This window comes from Dermatophagoides farinae, chromosome 5 (assembly GCF_024713945.1).
Source record: "Dermatophagoides farinae isolate YC_2012a chromosome 5, ASM2471394v1, whole genome shotgun sequence".
In the NCBI taxonomy this organism is placed as follows: domain Eukaryota; kingdom Metazoa; phylum Arthropoda; class Arachnida; order Sarcoptiformes; family Pyroglyphidae; genus Dermatophagoides; species Dermatophagoides farinae.
Genome location: NC_134681.1, coordinates 1,877,057 through 1,893,604, shown reverse-complemented (window position 1 = coordinate 1,893,604; position 16,548 = coordinate 1,877,057). Strand labels below are relative to the sequence as shown.

At 29.6% G+C, this 16,548-nt stretch overlaps 2 protein-coding genes across 5 annotated transcripts in view; one reads left to right on the top strand and one right to left on the bottom strand.

Annotated features, from left to right (window-relative positions):
* Window positions 1-6,925, bottom strand: part of LOC124498919 (uncharacterized) — a 71,844-nt gene extending 64,919 nt beyond the window's left edge. Inside the window, exon 1 of the mRNA XM_075731246.1 lies at window positions 6,638-6,925. The gene's annotated coding sequence lies outside the window, so the exon portion shown is untranslated. The remainder of the gene's footprint in view (window positions 1-6,637) is intronic.
* Window positions 6,926-8,849: 1,924 nt separating this feature from the next.
* Window positions 8,850-11,271, top strand: Snx3 (sorting nexin 3). 4 transcript variants are annotated; one of them, XM_047064094.2, is made up of 3 exons: window positions 8,850-9,380; window positions 9,924-10,300; window positions 10,359-11,271. In XM_047064094.2, the coding sequence occupies exons 2-3, from the start codon at window positions 10,016-10,018 to the stop codon at window positions 10,683-10,685; spliced, it is 612 nt and encodes a 203-aa protein (XP_046920050.1). In that variant the 5' UTR covers window positions 8,850-9,380; window positions 9,924-10,015; the 3' UTR covers window positions 10,686-11,271. The 4 variants fall into 4 exon arrangements, with proteins under 4 accessions (XP_046920050.1, XP_046920052.1, XP_046920051.1 ...); XM_047064096.2 differs by lacking the exon at window positions 8,850-9,380 and adding an exon at window positions 9,629-9,779; XM_047064095.2 differs by lacking the exon at window positions 8,850-9,380 and adding an exon at window positions 9,640-9,809.
* Window positions 11,272-16,548: the final 5,277 nt, after the last annotated feature.

Genomic DNA, 16,548 nt, shown 5'->3' with positions numbered 1-16,548 from the left:
GTGTTTTTAATATGTATATAATCAAAATGTCATCAACATATACATAAATAAATATAATAATAATACATGGATACCAGAACAGAACCAGAATTACACAACAAACAAAATAACCAGAATTGACCGATGACATCATCATCATCATCATCATATGATATTGACAACCCGATACATTTTTTTTCTGTTTCGTTTAACATTTTCATGTCAACCATGTCAACAGTGTAAGACCAACTGCTGGTTTTGCACAGTGCTGATGATGATGATGATGATGATGAATTTATTTTTCATTTGTTTGTTTGTTTGTTTGCTAGCTTCGTGACAAGTCAATCCAATATGTGACATGGTATTAAACATTGTCATCATCATCATCATCATCATCAACATCATTGTTTCATATCCGTGTTAGTGATGAAAAACAATTATATTAATAAATGTTCATTTTAATAAGAAAAAAATGAATCAATCAAATGATCATCGTGTGCTGTTGCTGCTGCTACTGCTGCGAAAAATAATTGAAACGCCCAACTGAAATAAAACATTTCACCACCACTACTACTACTACCACCACCACCACCACCAACGACAACAACAACAACAATATCTCATTTTTTTCTGGTATATCCCTGAAGAAAACCGTTGAAAAAAAAGAGAGACCATAAGAATGTTTAAGTTGCATAATAATAATAATTAGTTTCACGTATTCCACGTATTTTAAATTTACATAATAATTATGAAACAGAATTTTTTTTTCTGAAAAAAATGACAAGAATTGAAAAAAGAGAATAATAATAATCATCATCATCATAATCATAATAATTATATTATTATTATTATTCGTTGACTAAATTATGACTTGTTTAAGAATATTCTTATTATAGGCTCAGACACAAAAACAAGACAAATGCATTTTTTTGTGGGGGGGGGGCAAAACGAAAAAAAGAAAGAAAAATCGATTATTCATTTTTAAAGTAAAAAAAAATGAAAACGCTTTACATTTTCTTGTATTTATGACATTTGAAAATTTATGAAAATGGCAATGAAGAAAATTTTTTTCTTTTCAAAATCAATAAATGTAAATCATCATCGTTGTCGTTGTCGTTGTCGTCGTAATTTCTTATCACTGTAAATTGGCTGGATCGAATGAATTGGAAAGAATGAATTGTTTTTGATGAAACAAAAAAAAAAAAAAAAAGTTTTAGCAGCAGGACTGAATGAATTATGAAAAAAAAATTAAAAGAAAAAGTTTATCAAAAAATGGAAAAAAATGGAAAATTTCAATTCAACTTTCGTTTCGTTTCGTTTTTTTTTTTTTTTGATCCAAAACATTCTGAATGATGACAATAACATAACATATATATATATGACGATTTTATATGATTTTGATATTTTTTGTCATTTCATTATTATGAACATTATGAACACTCAATTCTTTGGCTGTTTGGTAGTGGTGTGGTCGGTATAAAGCTGTTTTTGAAAGTTTTTTTGAAAAAAAAAGTTTTTTTTTTCTTCATTTTTATACCAAAGTTGATGATGATGATGATGATGATGGAGTGTACATACACATAGCATGCACACACACACACACAGAGTTTTTATTTTGTTCAACCAGATCATTCATTTTATTCAACCCGATGATTGTATAATGATGATGATGATGATGATGATGTGGATGTGGACTGAAAATGGATTCCATTTTATTTACACACACACACACAGCGAAATAAAGAGAGAGAGAGAGAGAGAGTGTTTTTTTTTTGTTTTATTTCTCTCAATCTTTGTTTTAGAAGCAGTAGAAAAAAAGGGGTAGAAATAGCCATTGAATCCAGAATGAGAAAGAGAGAGAGAGAGTCACTGGCCCTAAAGTTGTTGTTGATGATGATGATGATGGAAAACTGAACTTCTGAAACTGAAATTAAGTTCCCTGAATTCCATCACTATTTACACACAAGCACACACACACACACACACAAACTTTACAGAAAAAAACGGATCCCGGAAAGCAACCAAAATCAATTGTATCCATCAAACACAACTAAAAGTCGCCAAAATGGAGAGAAAAAAAAAGAATGGCGCCTTCGTTTTTCATTTCATCGTTCATTCTTTTTTTTCTTTAGTTCAAGAATTGATGGATTTCCTATTATTATTTTGTGTGTGTGTGTGTTTGGTTTTTTTTCATTCAGACAAACAACAACGACAACATCATCATCATCATTCACACGAATCGATGATGATGTTGATATAGTAGGGGCTGGGGCTGAGAAAGGACGAAAAATATCATCATCAACATCGACAACAACAAAAATTGGGTCTCATTTTTATTTTCTAGGGCCACAAGTTTTGTTTTGTAGTATATGGATTGAATTATCAATCATCAATTTGGTATTGAAAACAATAGCAAAAATAACGATTTTTTTTGTTGTTGTTGTTGTTGAAAAGAGCAGAAATATAGCGTTTTCATTTAAATCATGATCCATCAATTTCCGGTCAAAATAATTGTATACAACAACTTTGACATTGAAAATAAAAATTTTTTAGAAATTTTTTTTCTTCACATTCAAATTTCTGCTTGCACACACACAGACATTAGCATCAGCATCCCAATTGGCATATTTATTCATTCACAAAAAAACCGTTGCGGCAAAAAAAAAAACAACAACAATAATGAACAAACAAATGACAAACCCGTGAAATAAAAAAAAAAAAAATGAACAGGCGTTGATTAACAGTTTCAATACATTTGTGGTGGTGGTGATTGGGATGGAGAAGAAAAAAGAGAAAAAAAAACAAACCTGACAACAATAGACAATCACATCTTCATAGAAAAACCCAAATTGATGGTGATACACACACACACACACACACATTCATCATCAGCAGAAAAAAGCAATGGAGAAAAAAACGCCTTAAAACATGACGGTGATGGTGGCAGAAATGGAAGATCGGACCAAATATTGTATTATTTTGTTTTTTTTTTGTTCCACAATGGCCCTATGGTCCATACACATACATGTATGTGTTTTGGGCCATATGGAACATATGTGTCAAATTTTCGAGGCCGTAGCTGATGATGATGATTGTAGATAGCCGAAATGCATTTTGATGGATTGTTTTTACTGGCTTGTTTTTTTTTTGTGTGTGTGTGTGTGAATGAGAAATATTTCAAGCAAAAAAACCACTGATTAATAAAATATATTCAAGATTTTCAAGACCGGATTTAGTTGGAATTTTTTTTTCTCCTTTTTTTTCGTTGGATTTCGATTTTTATCAATGTTGCAAAAAACAAACAACGCCGACGCAGACGTTGAATGTTTGTTTATTTTTTTTTTGTTTTTTTTTCTTAAAAAATTTACGAAATTAAATCAGAAATTTTCCAAAAAAAAAAAATCGAAAAATTTATTTCGGCTGAAAAAAAAACATCAAAGCTATCAATCCGATACATCACATTATATGTAGACACACAAATGGAAATCTTGATCACATTTTTATTTTTATTTTTTTCGTCGAACCATCATCATCATATGAATGATTCATATCAAAAGACGATGATGATGATGATAAATTAAATTCCAATAATCTACAATGTGTGTAAGTGTGTGTGCGTACCAATAATTTTGGAACACACACACACACACGATATATGTAGACTGATTAGAATAAATGAATTTTTTTTTTCCAAACACAGGATCATCATTAGATCGATATTTGATCGTCTATTTTTAAATTTTTCTTATGTGGACCAAAGAAAAAAAAACAAACATTTGGAAAGAAATGACACACACATACACACACACAGAAAGAGAAAATTTATTCATTCATGAATATTGATAAAGTTTTCAAGCAAGCAAACAAACAAGCAAACAAAAAAAAAGGAAATTAGCTCGAAATGTGTTCCAGATGATCAAGATGATGATGATGATGATGAATCGATTTTGATCTTTTGTATTATTTATTTTTTTTTTTTTTTGGCTAGGGATTTTCATACCGATGGAAAACAAAAACACCATGAACAATTGTTCAATCAAATGGATCACAAATGGAAATCAAATCAGCTTTTCTACTTGGATCATAACCACCACCATCATCATCATTAGATAATCCAACACGATTGTGTGTGCGATTTTTTTATACTGATCCAAAAAAAAATTGAAAATCTAATCACCGGAATTTATTGATCGATAAAATCAAAATCAATCGATAGATCGATTGATGATAAAAATATGTATGAATAAATTTACTTTACAATGGAAAAAAAGGGGTGTATCACCAAAGAACAGCAACAACAACAACAGAAACGGGAAAAAAACAATCACAGCCAAAACACAAAAACAAAAAAAAAAAAAAAACTTTTCTATATCAAATTCATATTTCTTAATCGATCAATCAATCAAACAATCAATCAATCAACCAATCAATTTGAATTGATTCGAAAAAAAGGGAAATATAATAATTCATCATTATCATATGTATTGTATAGATCGATGATGTAAATATTTTTTTCATTTCCTTAAAAGACATTGAACTTTTTCTTCTTTTCAATTTGTTGTTGTTGTCGTTGTAATTAGAAATTCATCGATTCATGAATGATTCATATTTCATACGGGGAAATGACAAAAAAAATTCTCTCTCTCTCTATGTGTGTGCGACAGATTGACAACATTGATCAAAAAAAAAAAAAAAAAAAAAAAAAAAAAAAAAAAACCAAACTGAAAACAATTAAAAAGAATGAAAATTGACCAAACAAAATATTGGAAAAATTACCAAATGAGAAAAAGAAGAAAAAAACAAATTGATTCGAAACACGAATGCTTGAAAAAAAACGACAACGTCAACGACAACACACAAAATATCAACTGTGTATGTGTATCATTATTATCATTGAAACAATTCATTGTTGGAAAATAAAATAAAAAAATTGAAGAAAATCAATGAATCGATAATTATCAGTTGTCAGTGTGTGTGTGTGTGTGTGTGTGTGTGTATCTGTTAACCACAATCATCATCATCATCATTATCATCTCAAATCATTGTGTTTGTTGGTTCTAGTTCCCACCAAATGTTCACGATGATGATAATGATGATAAACGGAATTTTGTTTTTTTTTGTTTTTTTTTCTCAAATTCATTTATATCAAACAAACAAAATTTTCAAATTTAAAATGAAAAAAAAATGAATGAATAAATGATTGATTGAATCACGGTCATCATCATCATCGACGACGACGACGTAGGTAATTGTGTGTGAGAAAAACAAAAGGTAAACGAATCAACTTTGATTGCCCAAAAAAAAACAACAACAAAACAAAACGATTGGCCAATTATCAAATGATGATGATGATGATGATGACCAGACCTTTTTTTTCTTGAAAAAAGGGTCTCTTTTCATTCATTCATTTTTTTTGCACAATCAACAAATGAATAGAATGGGGAAAAAAAATTATTCGTGCTCGACGAATAATTTTTTTTACAAAATTCATGTGTACCTATATATAGGATAATGATGATAACTACCTGTAATTATCTTCATCACTTGATGATGATGATGATGATGAACGTGTTGCAAATATCATTTAGTCTTTCTCTGTCATTTTTTTTTGTTCTGGTTAAATTACACTATTCGAATGAATTTTAAATGTTGCTTTTCATGTTGTAGTTGTTGTTGTTGTTGTTGGTTGAAAATTCATGAATTTTTTTTTTGTTCGTTGGAAACAAAAAAGAAAATTTCACATTCACACTGGTGGTGGCGATGGTGGTGGTGTTTATAGAAGCAATGTGTGTGTGCGTGTGGTAATAATTGAATCGAATGAATTGGACAATAAGGCAGATGCCTGGATTTTTCGACGATAAATTGCCAAAAAAACAAAAAACAAAACAAGACATTCTGACATTAAAATAAATGATGATGATGATCAAGCAAATTAATCAATAATAAAAAAAAATAATGATCAAACATCAATAAAAATGTCACGATATCGACATTTTATAGAAGTATTTTCTTTTTTTTTCGGAATTGAACCCAAAAACAAAAGGCCACCTGTATGGAAATCATACAGGTTTGATTTTCAAAAAAAATTTTAAACACAAAATTCATTGCAAAAAATGACCATTGACCAGTTTATTTATCATTCATTCATTCATTCATCATCATCATTAACAATGGCCGTCAAGCGTAAGGAAAACAAAAATTATTCCCACCAAAGAAAATGACGATGATGATGATGAAGATGATGATGAATAATAAAGAAAATTTAATTTGAAATAAATTTACAATTCAAAAAAAAAAGTTTAATTTTCCATTTTGTGGATAATTGATAATCACACACACAGATAAACTAAACTGAACCCAGCACTACTTGTTTGAATGTATTATTATTAAACCAGATGATGGCCATATTATTCATGGGTTTCATCTGATTAAATCAAAGTTTTTAATGATGATGATGATGATTATGATAATGATCTTGATAATTGTAAAGAAAATGAATCATCATCATCATCAACATTATCATTATAATAAAAAAACGATTAATTTTATATAATAAAGAAAGAAAGAGAGAGAGAGAGAGAGCGAGAAACAAGACAATTGTGAATCGATAAAATTATTTTCAAAAAAAAAAAAAATCGAATTCAAATTGATCACCTACCTCGGTTTCATTATCATCCAGAATTGATTTCAATTGTAAATTTGATTTTGATTTTGAAACATTTGTGAAACAAAAAACACACACATAGACAAACAAATGATTCTGGTTGTAGAATTTTACATACACACACACACACAGACACAGGAAAAAAAAAACACCGGACAATGTATTGTTTAGTGAATAAATGGACACATACGAAATGGCGCCTAAAATTCAGTTCCGTTTATATTATTATTATTATATGAAACACAGACACTTGATATGGTTGTTTGTGTGTGTCTGTGCATATGTACAATCCACCGAACTATACATCATCCAGCAACAATCTGATTTTGGAAAACAAAAAAAAAAAAAAACGAAATAGCAAACGACGACGACGGCGACGGCGACGGCGGGAGAATCATTTTGTCGTTCTTCGTTTCATTGTTGTTGTCTATATTTTTTTTGGCATGAATTCTTTCGCAAATGATAGTAGTAGTAGTAGTAGTAGTAGTAGTAGTGGCATGTATATTATAATGATAATGATTGTGGTGTTTATATATTTTTCATTGAAAAAATTACATTTTTCCTGAATGCTAGTAGAATAATGAACAGTTGTGTTATTTCAGTATACAATTGTGAAAAAATTCTATTTCAGTTTCAGTTTGTGGCATGGGGTAGTGGTTATGGTCAATGAGAGTGGAGAGAAAAACAAACCAAAAAAAAAACCGGTCCACTTTCACTTACTTAATAACATATATAATAGGTATATATAGATAGATAGTGGTCACGGATCAATTGATGCCATCACCCCTCATTTCTTACTCTCTTTTCTTTCTGTTTTCGATCAATGATCCTATACACCACCACCACCACCAACGGCTACCACTTTATTCAGTTCAATTCATTATTTGGTGACGATAAATAATTGGCTATCTAGCTGCAAGATGGAAATTCAAATTTTTTTAAAACGAAAAAAAATTCAAAAATGGAATGTTCATTGTACATCAACACACTAACAGGATAGACCAACAACAGTAACCATATTATAATTCATATATAAATTGTAAAAATGATGATGATCGTCTTTTTGGTCATCAGATTTCAATTGGTAAATTAGAATAGAAAACAAAAATCATCCAGGCAACATACATTCCTTTGGATGCACAGAGAAAAAACAAGTTATAGCCATTGACTTTGTAACCATCAGAAGGAGAAGAAAGAAAGAAAAAAAAACTTGAACTATGCCCCAAGGCTGCTGCTGCTGCTGTTGTTGTTGATGATGATGATGTATGTATCGATTACCATTAGCATGCATATATGCCAATGGTCGACAAAGATCAATGTGAATTTGAAATTTTTTTTTGTAAATTTTTCAAAAAAAAAAAAAAAAAAAAACAAATCAAAACTTTTTCGTTCGACCTCGATTTTCATCATGGTGGGGAACACAGATTATCATTTGTTATTCACATTGACCAGCTCGTCAACAGGCGATATTACCCAAAATGAGTGACATCAGGAAACGGGACAAAGTCAAATTTTTCATTGTCAACCAAAAATGGCAGGATTCAAAGATTAAATGTGAAAAAATTGACTGACTGTTTTTTTTCGGCCAAATCTATAATCGGATCAAAAAAAAAAATACGCTGTTGACCAGCATAATCTGAATATTTTTATTTTTATTTTCTTGTAACAGCTGCTGCCACTATTAGAATGATCATGTGGTCTATTTTTTTTCTATTATTGTTGATTGATAATCAATTTTTCTTTACCTCATAGACAGGTCATAATTCATTTGAAAATTGTTCAATTTTTTAATAGCAGAAAAAAATTGTTACGAAAAAAAAAATTACGAAAAAGCTTAAGATTGACTCGCCATCTAGTGATTTTCATTACTAACTGCATTTTCAGCCTAAAATCACTAGATGGCTGAATGTATGTTTTGTTTTTTCCGAGTAACAGTAGTAGTAGTAGTAGTAGTAGTATTAACAGAAGTAGGCGTTGATCTTTTCAATCAAAAAAAAACCGATACAAATAATGATGGACAATAGCAATGTGGTAGTGGTACATTTTTAATTCATATGTGAGTTAAACTAAATAATAATATATCAACCAAACGATTGTAACGCCAAATTTCTCGAAGATTATCATTAACATGGTGGTGAAATTGTGAATTAAAATAATCCAAATGAATGTGTCATAGTTGTTTATACTGTGTATAGTGGTTTTCGACGACGACGACGAAGAAAACAAACAAAAAAAAAACATTGCAAGAAATTTTTATCGAAAAATCATGATCTGTGATTGGCAAAAAGAACTTGATGTTTTTTTTTATTGATAGAAAAAAAATGAGTCATGAGTTGTCGTCGTCGTCGTTGTTGTTGTTGTTGTTTGTGTAATGCGGCTTAATTTAGTTTGTTTTCTGCTGTAAAAAAAACTTTTATTAAACACATATCGACATCAAACAACAAAAATCTAAATTGAAAAAAAAATCATTCACACATCGTCATCATCACATCATATTCATTTCAACTTTATTTTCAAGCAAAAAAAAAAAAACAAAACAAAACAAAACAAAAACGCCCACTACTTCTGTGTTTGTGTGTGTGTGTTTTGACCAAATATTCAATACGGATTCTGTTATTTCGTTTGGATTCTGTTTTTTTTTTTTTTTTTGGATAAATTATTTTAATATCAATTTAACAAATTGCCAAAAAAAAACGAACATTTGAAAGAATCGAAAATTCCAGAAAAAAAATATCCGGTAAGTGTTATTTATTCATTTTTGGTTTGTTTCACTATTTGTTATCGAAACAATTTTTTTTTCACTCATCACTCAACAATCAAATGTCATCATCATGTTGACAATTGTCAAATCAACATGCATTCATTTTGGTATATGAAAATTTTATCGAAAAAAAAGTTCACTCTGAATTTGACGTTTCGAACATTTTTTTTTCATTTTTCATTTTTCATTTGCATTATTTTTTTCTGTTCATCATATTTTTTTTCGTCTCCAGGTTACAGTCATTCAATTTGATCATTCGATTTTCGATTGATAACAGAAAAAAAATCACCAAATCTCAGCTCACAATATCACATTCGTTTTATTATTATTTGGTGATTGTGTTTATTTATGACACAAATGCGTTCACCGATCATTGTTGGTGATGATTGATTTCAATTTTGATTAGTAATCAATACAAACACAAACACACACACACACACACACACGACGATTGGCGTTACCCGTTATAATTTTTTTCATTTTTATGTTTTATTCTTTCATTTTTACCATTATATATAGTGAAAACAGCAAAGATCATCATAAGATCGATGACAATAACCTAATACAACAACGATAATATTAATAATAACGATCTATTACAATAATTCGGAATGGCCACTACACAACAACAAGTTCCAACATCCAACATAATGAATAATATTTCAACAAATAATGGTGATACAAATAATACTTCTGGTGGTGGTGTTGGTGTTGGTGGTGTGAATGTTGTTGTTGCTGCACCACCACAAGATGCAACAAGACGTTTACAAACAAAAAAACAAACATTAGATGATGCATATGCTGTGCCGGCAAATTTTCTTGAAATCGATGTTTGTAATCCGATTACACATGGTGTTGCACGTAATCGTTATACAGATTATGAAATAAGAATGAGGGTATGTTTCTTTGATTTTCTTTTGGTGTTTAGAAATCAATTAATTTTATTTTTTACAGAGTAATCTTCCAATATTTAAATTAAAAGAATCCAGTGTAAGACGTAGATATTCTGATTTTGAATGGCTACGTTCAGAATTGGAACGTGATTCTAAAATAATGGTACCACCATTACCAGGAAAAGCATGGAAACGACAATTACCATTTCGACAAGATGATGGCATTTTCGATGATGAATTTATTGAGGATCGAAAAAAAGGTCTTGAACAATTCATTAATAAAGTTGCTGGTCATCCATTGGCACAGAATGAACGTTGTTTACATATGTTTTTACAGGATCCAATTATTGATAAATCTTATGTACCGGGTAAAATTCGTAATACATAATGTGTGGAAAATTGAATTTTACTGCTATGGAAGAATTTTTTTTTTAAACAAAAAAAAACTGGATTCAAAGAAAAAATTAACGAAAATTTGGAAAAAAATTATTGCAAAAATCAAAAACATCATCGTCATCATCATCATCATCATCAACAATAACAACAACAAAAACACCGGTGATTAATAATTGATCCACTAAATTTTCTTTGTTTTTTTTCCATCAACAACAACAACAAAAAACGCCCACATTTTTCACCAAAAAAAAAAAAAAAAAAAAAACAATAAGCAAATGGCATTGCGATTCTTCAATCTTTTTTTTCTCATCGATCATCAATCAATTCTATATGTTGAAAATGGCTTTGCATGAATTATTCTATATATTTTTTTCTTTTTTTTTCATTCGTCAAAAGAGAATTTCTCTTCGCATCATGATCATCATCATCATCAAAAATCATTATATTGTCCGTTGATATAATAATTATTTTAAATTGTTAAATCATCCGAATCTTTTAGTGAATTATTTGTATTTGATCAAATGAAAAAGTGGACAGAAAAAAGTTTGTTTCTCTCAATCATCATCATCGTCATATTATCAATCTGCTGATTATTTTATTGTCATATTTCTCTTCCACCTGTTTAACCCCCTTCCCCCCGAACACACACACAATGCCTATATATTCTAATGTTTAATTGTCATTGTCATTTGAACAAATAAACATGAAAATGATTGATTAAAATTAAATTGAAAAAAAACCAAATCATTGAATGTAATTGATTTTTTCTGTTTTTTTTTGCAACAAAAGATGGCGACACTTGAATCGTTATCGATTCATCATCATTAGGTGACGAATAATAAAAAAAATTCAAATGAACCAGATTTTCTTTAATTCTCTCAATCTTTTTTTTTTGACGCGGGCCAAAGAATCATCATGAGAATCAACAATTTTTTTTTGTTGTGCTACTGGTATTCACCATTTCATTTCTTTCATTTTTCTCAGCTTTCTCTTGTTGATTGTCATTGTGGTTGACATTTTTATTGGACCCACTTGTATGTATATTTATGTTTGATCGATCGATCGATAGGGGTCCATTATCAGTGAAAATATTCTCTTTCTAGTGCCATTTCAAATCAATCTATGGTCCTATGTTTTTTCTTTTCTGTAGAATTGAAATTTACTCAATTTTTTCATTTCCGTAGCTCATTTTTTTTTCAATACGCGTGGACCAAGAAAAAGTTTTATGGCTCAAAACACATTTGAAAATTCTTCATGGTTCAAAATGTCACCTAGTGACACACACACAGTATGACAAGTTCATTTTGAAATTTCATCGACAACCATCAAAAAAACACGAGCCTAGGCCGACTCGCTCACACACACATTGCCGTGGACACGAAAATTGGACAAAAATTTTGTCAAAAAAAAATTTCGTTACATGCTGGGATTTCAAAGCGACAGAGGTAGAGAGAGGGATTATTTTCAATTTTTTTTCTCGCTAATTCATTCAATTTTGATCGAAAAAAAAATCGAAAGTCAACATTTTTTTCCAGTATTATCCCGATCACCAGAACCACCACCCAAACACCTTGACATTAACAGAGAAAAAAAAATCATTTTTTCTTCTACGAAAATTGACAAAATCGGCCTGTCATAAACACCACCACCACCACCACCAACAACACCAATCCGGTGTGTATTGTTTCTCTCTCTCTCTCAATATCACCTGTCATTTCTATTCATTCACATTCATTCAATAAGTTTCACAAATGGAATGATTGTAATCAAATTTTCATTTTCATTTTTTTTGGGACCTCTAGGTACCCTGATTTTTTTTCCATTCATTCCACCACTAATAATAATTCATAATAAGTTAACTTTTTTTTTCTCTCTTTCAATTTGATCATGTCACCAAATAAGGGGGAAAAGATAGAAAACAAACAACTCAATTACAAACTGAATATATGTATCGGTGGTGGTAATTGTTCCCTTTTTTTCCAGGATCACCCATATATATTGGTAGCCAGCCACAACAATCACCACCACCACCACCCAAAGTGTGAGGTCATCATCATCATCAATTGGTCAAATATAGACGACGACGACGATTTTTTTTTATTGAATTTTATTTATTTATTTATTTGAATTTTTGGATTGTTCAACAACAACAACAAAAAAATAAGGGCCCAGAAAAAAGTATCGTTTTTTTCGCCAGTTTGTTTGTATGATACTTGCAGGTGTTCGTTGATTTTTTTTTTTTTTTTTTTGGTTTGTCACTAATCTGGCCATTGAATATGAAGAAAACATTTGTCCATTTTTTTTTACTCATTTGATTCAATCGACAACTTTTTAATCGAAATCGATGAAATTCAGTCCAGCGATTTTTTTTCTCCATCTATTCAATTTTTGCCAATGAATGAAGCGATTATCTTTGATTTTCGTCGTTTTTGTTTTGTTTTGTTTTGTATTTTCACTCGTTCTGTGAAAACACACAACCAGCCAATATTATAATAAACCGACGATTAAAATGAAATGGAATCCTTGGAAATTTGACCTTTTTTGTTCAACAACAACAACAACAAGAGAAAACAAAAATTAATCGATTGATTAGATTGATAGAAATCGTTTCAAGCATCCAAAAAAAAAAAAAAATTATTTGTCGTGTTCGATAATTTTGGCAGCATGAACAACAACAACAAAAAAAACTCCTCCTTCTCCCATACTCATTGCCAAATCGAATCAAATTAATCGAGTTTTTTTCTTCTATGGAAAGATGAATTTAGCCTTTTGTAACAATCAGCAACAACAACAACAACAACAACAAAGATTGTAATTGACCATCAACACAAGTCTATTATTATTATTATTTCTGTGTAAAAGACGAGATTAAAAAAAAAAAATCGATGCTTCACGAATAGATTGAAAATCGCCAAGAAAAATACAAATCATCATCATCATCATCATCATTATTTGGGATATAGGTGGTCATCGAATGGTCATTTGGTCATTTTTTTCTCCTTTTTGAATGAAAAAAACATCACTAACATTGATGATAATGAGATGGGATGCAAACCAACAACACACATACACACACACAGACACTAATTATATGATTTTCAGTCTCAATGTGTGTGTGTGTGTGTTTCTCTGGTTTTATCTAACGGGTTATCCAAAAAAAAATCCAGCCGACTAATCACGATTTGAACTCCAAAAAAAAAAAAAAAAAAACAAATCACGCTCTTATCATATTACACAATCATCATCAATGTGTACTAATTTACCAGAAAAGAATACAAAAAAAGATTTTTTCTGGTTATCCAATAAATGAATTTTGGTTTGGTTTTTTTTTCTTTCATTTTGAAAAAATTTTCTCATTTTATTTTCCTTGATGTTTCTCTCTCTGTGTGTGTGTGTCAGTGTGTGATTAGATTTTTGCAAAATATTATTACTTTATTGATTATTGATTATTGATTGATTTTCAATTTTGATTTAAAATTCAAATTATAATATAATGATGGTGATTGAAAATAAATGACCAATTTCAATGGCCAATAATGATAATTTTTTTCATAATTCATTGACGCATGCGCATCAGTTTGATTTTTTTTTGTTTTTGTCTTTCATTCTTCATTTTTTTTTTATCATTTGGGTGTGATTAATTCAATTTTTTTCTCTTTCATCTTTTTGGCTTCATCATTTAAACCAAAAAAAAAAAAAAAAAAAAAACAAAACAAAACACAAATACCAAATCTTGCAATCCGTTTCATTAGCCAATTTCCTTGTTTTTATGATTAATGATGTGTGTGTGTGTTCGGTTGTCTGAAAACGCCAGAAACAAACCTGATGATTGTGGTTTTTTTTTAGCCAACATGGATAATGTGCCATTAGATGATGATGATGATGATCTCAATCTTGAAATGCAAATTATCATCATTTTCTTTCGTTTTTAGAAACAACAACAAAATCTAATCATTTTTTTTGTTGACCAAATGATTAGATGATTTGTTTGGATTCTAGCAGAAAAAAATGCCTTAATTATAGCTAGAAACAAAAACAAACAAACAAATGAATGAATGAATGAGTGAATATAGAGTGAAAATGTGGAATCATCAGGCTATTTAAACTTGCAAAAAAAGCAAAAAAAAAAATTTAAATATCATTACCATATCGATAGATTTGAAAAATTCAAATCAGAAAAAAAGGGTCGTCTACGTTACAGATAATAATGTGGATGGAAACAATTTTCAATTTTGAAAAAATTTCGTTTGTCTTTTGTAACAACAACAAAAAGATTTTTTTTTTCGCGATAAATTATCATCATCATCATCAATTTTCTTCTTTCTCCAAACTAATTGCTAACCATCTTTTTTGATTATTATGATCCGTCCAATGATGCTAATGATGATCAAAATTCAAGTAAAAAAAAATTGACTTTTTTTCTGAATTATTATCAATGGATGCGAAATGTCTATGTGTGTGTGTGTGTGTGTGTGTGGTCAGTGACCGAATTGGTTTCTGTTCGAGTGTGTGTGTGTGTGTGTGGTCAATGACCATCAAATGTATAGTATTTTTTTGTCAATTTTTACAAATAAATCCATTTTTTTTCGCTGAAATAAATAAACAAACAAAGCAAAAACACACATATTTCATAATTTGGTCAGATTGTGGATTTTTTTTTTGTCAATTTCAATTATCAATTTTTTTCGTTGTTTCTGCCATCTAGGTCATTGATTTTTTTTTCTGCTGAATGTTTCATGTGTTCACCAATCGAACAACAATTGATTAGTATATACAATGTGAGAATATTTTCCGATTCAAGTTCAAGTTTTCAAAGTAAAAAAAAAAATAAAGAAGAAAAAGATCATTTTAAAGAAAATCAATGATATGAATGATGATTATTTATTTGAGATTTGATGACAACTTCTGGAATCAATCTGATTCATTCAAAGATTGATTGATTGATTGACTGATTGATTGATTGATCAACCGGTTGATCAATCAAAAATTTTTTTTCTTCGGGATATGAATGAAAAAAAAATAAATTTAGGTAGTTCAATCAATCGATTGATTGGTTTTTTTTCTTCCTTTCACACACCGATTCTCAAAATGGAAATGATAAACACTATTTTTAGACTGTTTTTTTTTTGGTTAGTAAACAAAGGAGAAAATAGAAAAAAAAGAAATTCTTCCCACTTTGATTGTCTGCCTGTGTGTGTGTGTGTGTGTGTGTGTGTGTGAATGATTTTCGGCGTAACCAGAATATTTTCGGCATTAAACAAGAAAGAAAAAAAAATTTATTTTTTAATGAAATTCAGGACATTTCAAATCGATATCAATCGATAGTAGATCGATTATTGTGGTGAAAAAAATCAAAACAAAAAAAACAAAACCTCTTTTTTTCACGATCAACATCAAGATTTTCGTTTTTCATAATAATTTCAATATATATACAGACACACATTTATATTTGAAACGACAGCCATCATTTACAAATATATACACACACACACACACACATTAGACCTATAATACAAGACACAGGAATGTTTTTTTTTTCTTTTTGACTTATCAACATTGACTATCACAATCTTTTTTTTTGATTCAACCACAAATCAGCACTCACCGACACACACACACACAGCGATTATAGAAGTCGATCAAGATATCTGTGTGTGTGTGTGTGTTCAATGATGTGTTGAATGTTATAACAATGAGAAAAATAAGAAATTCTGTTGATAAACTTAGAACATGATGATGATGATGGTGATCATCATCAATCCAATTCTGAAAAAAAACTGTTGCACTCGAATGACATCTTGTTCTGTTTGTTGTTGTTGTTGTTGTTGTCGATGATTTATAGATCAATTTCGTAA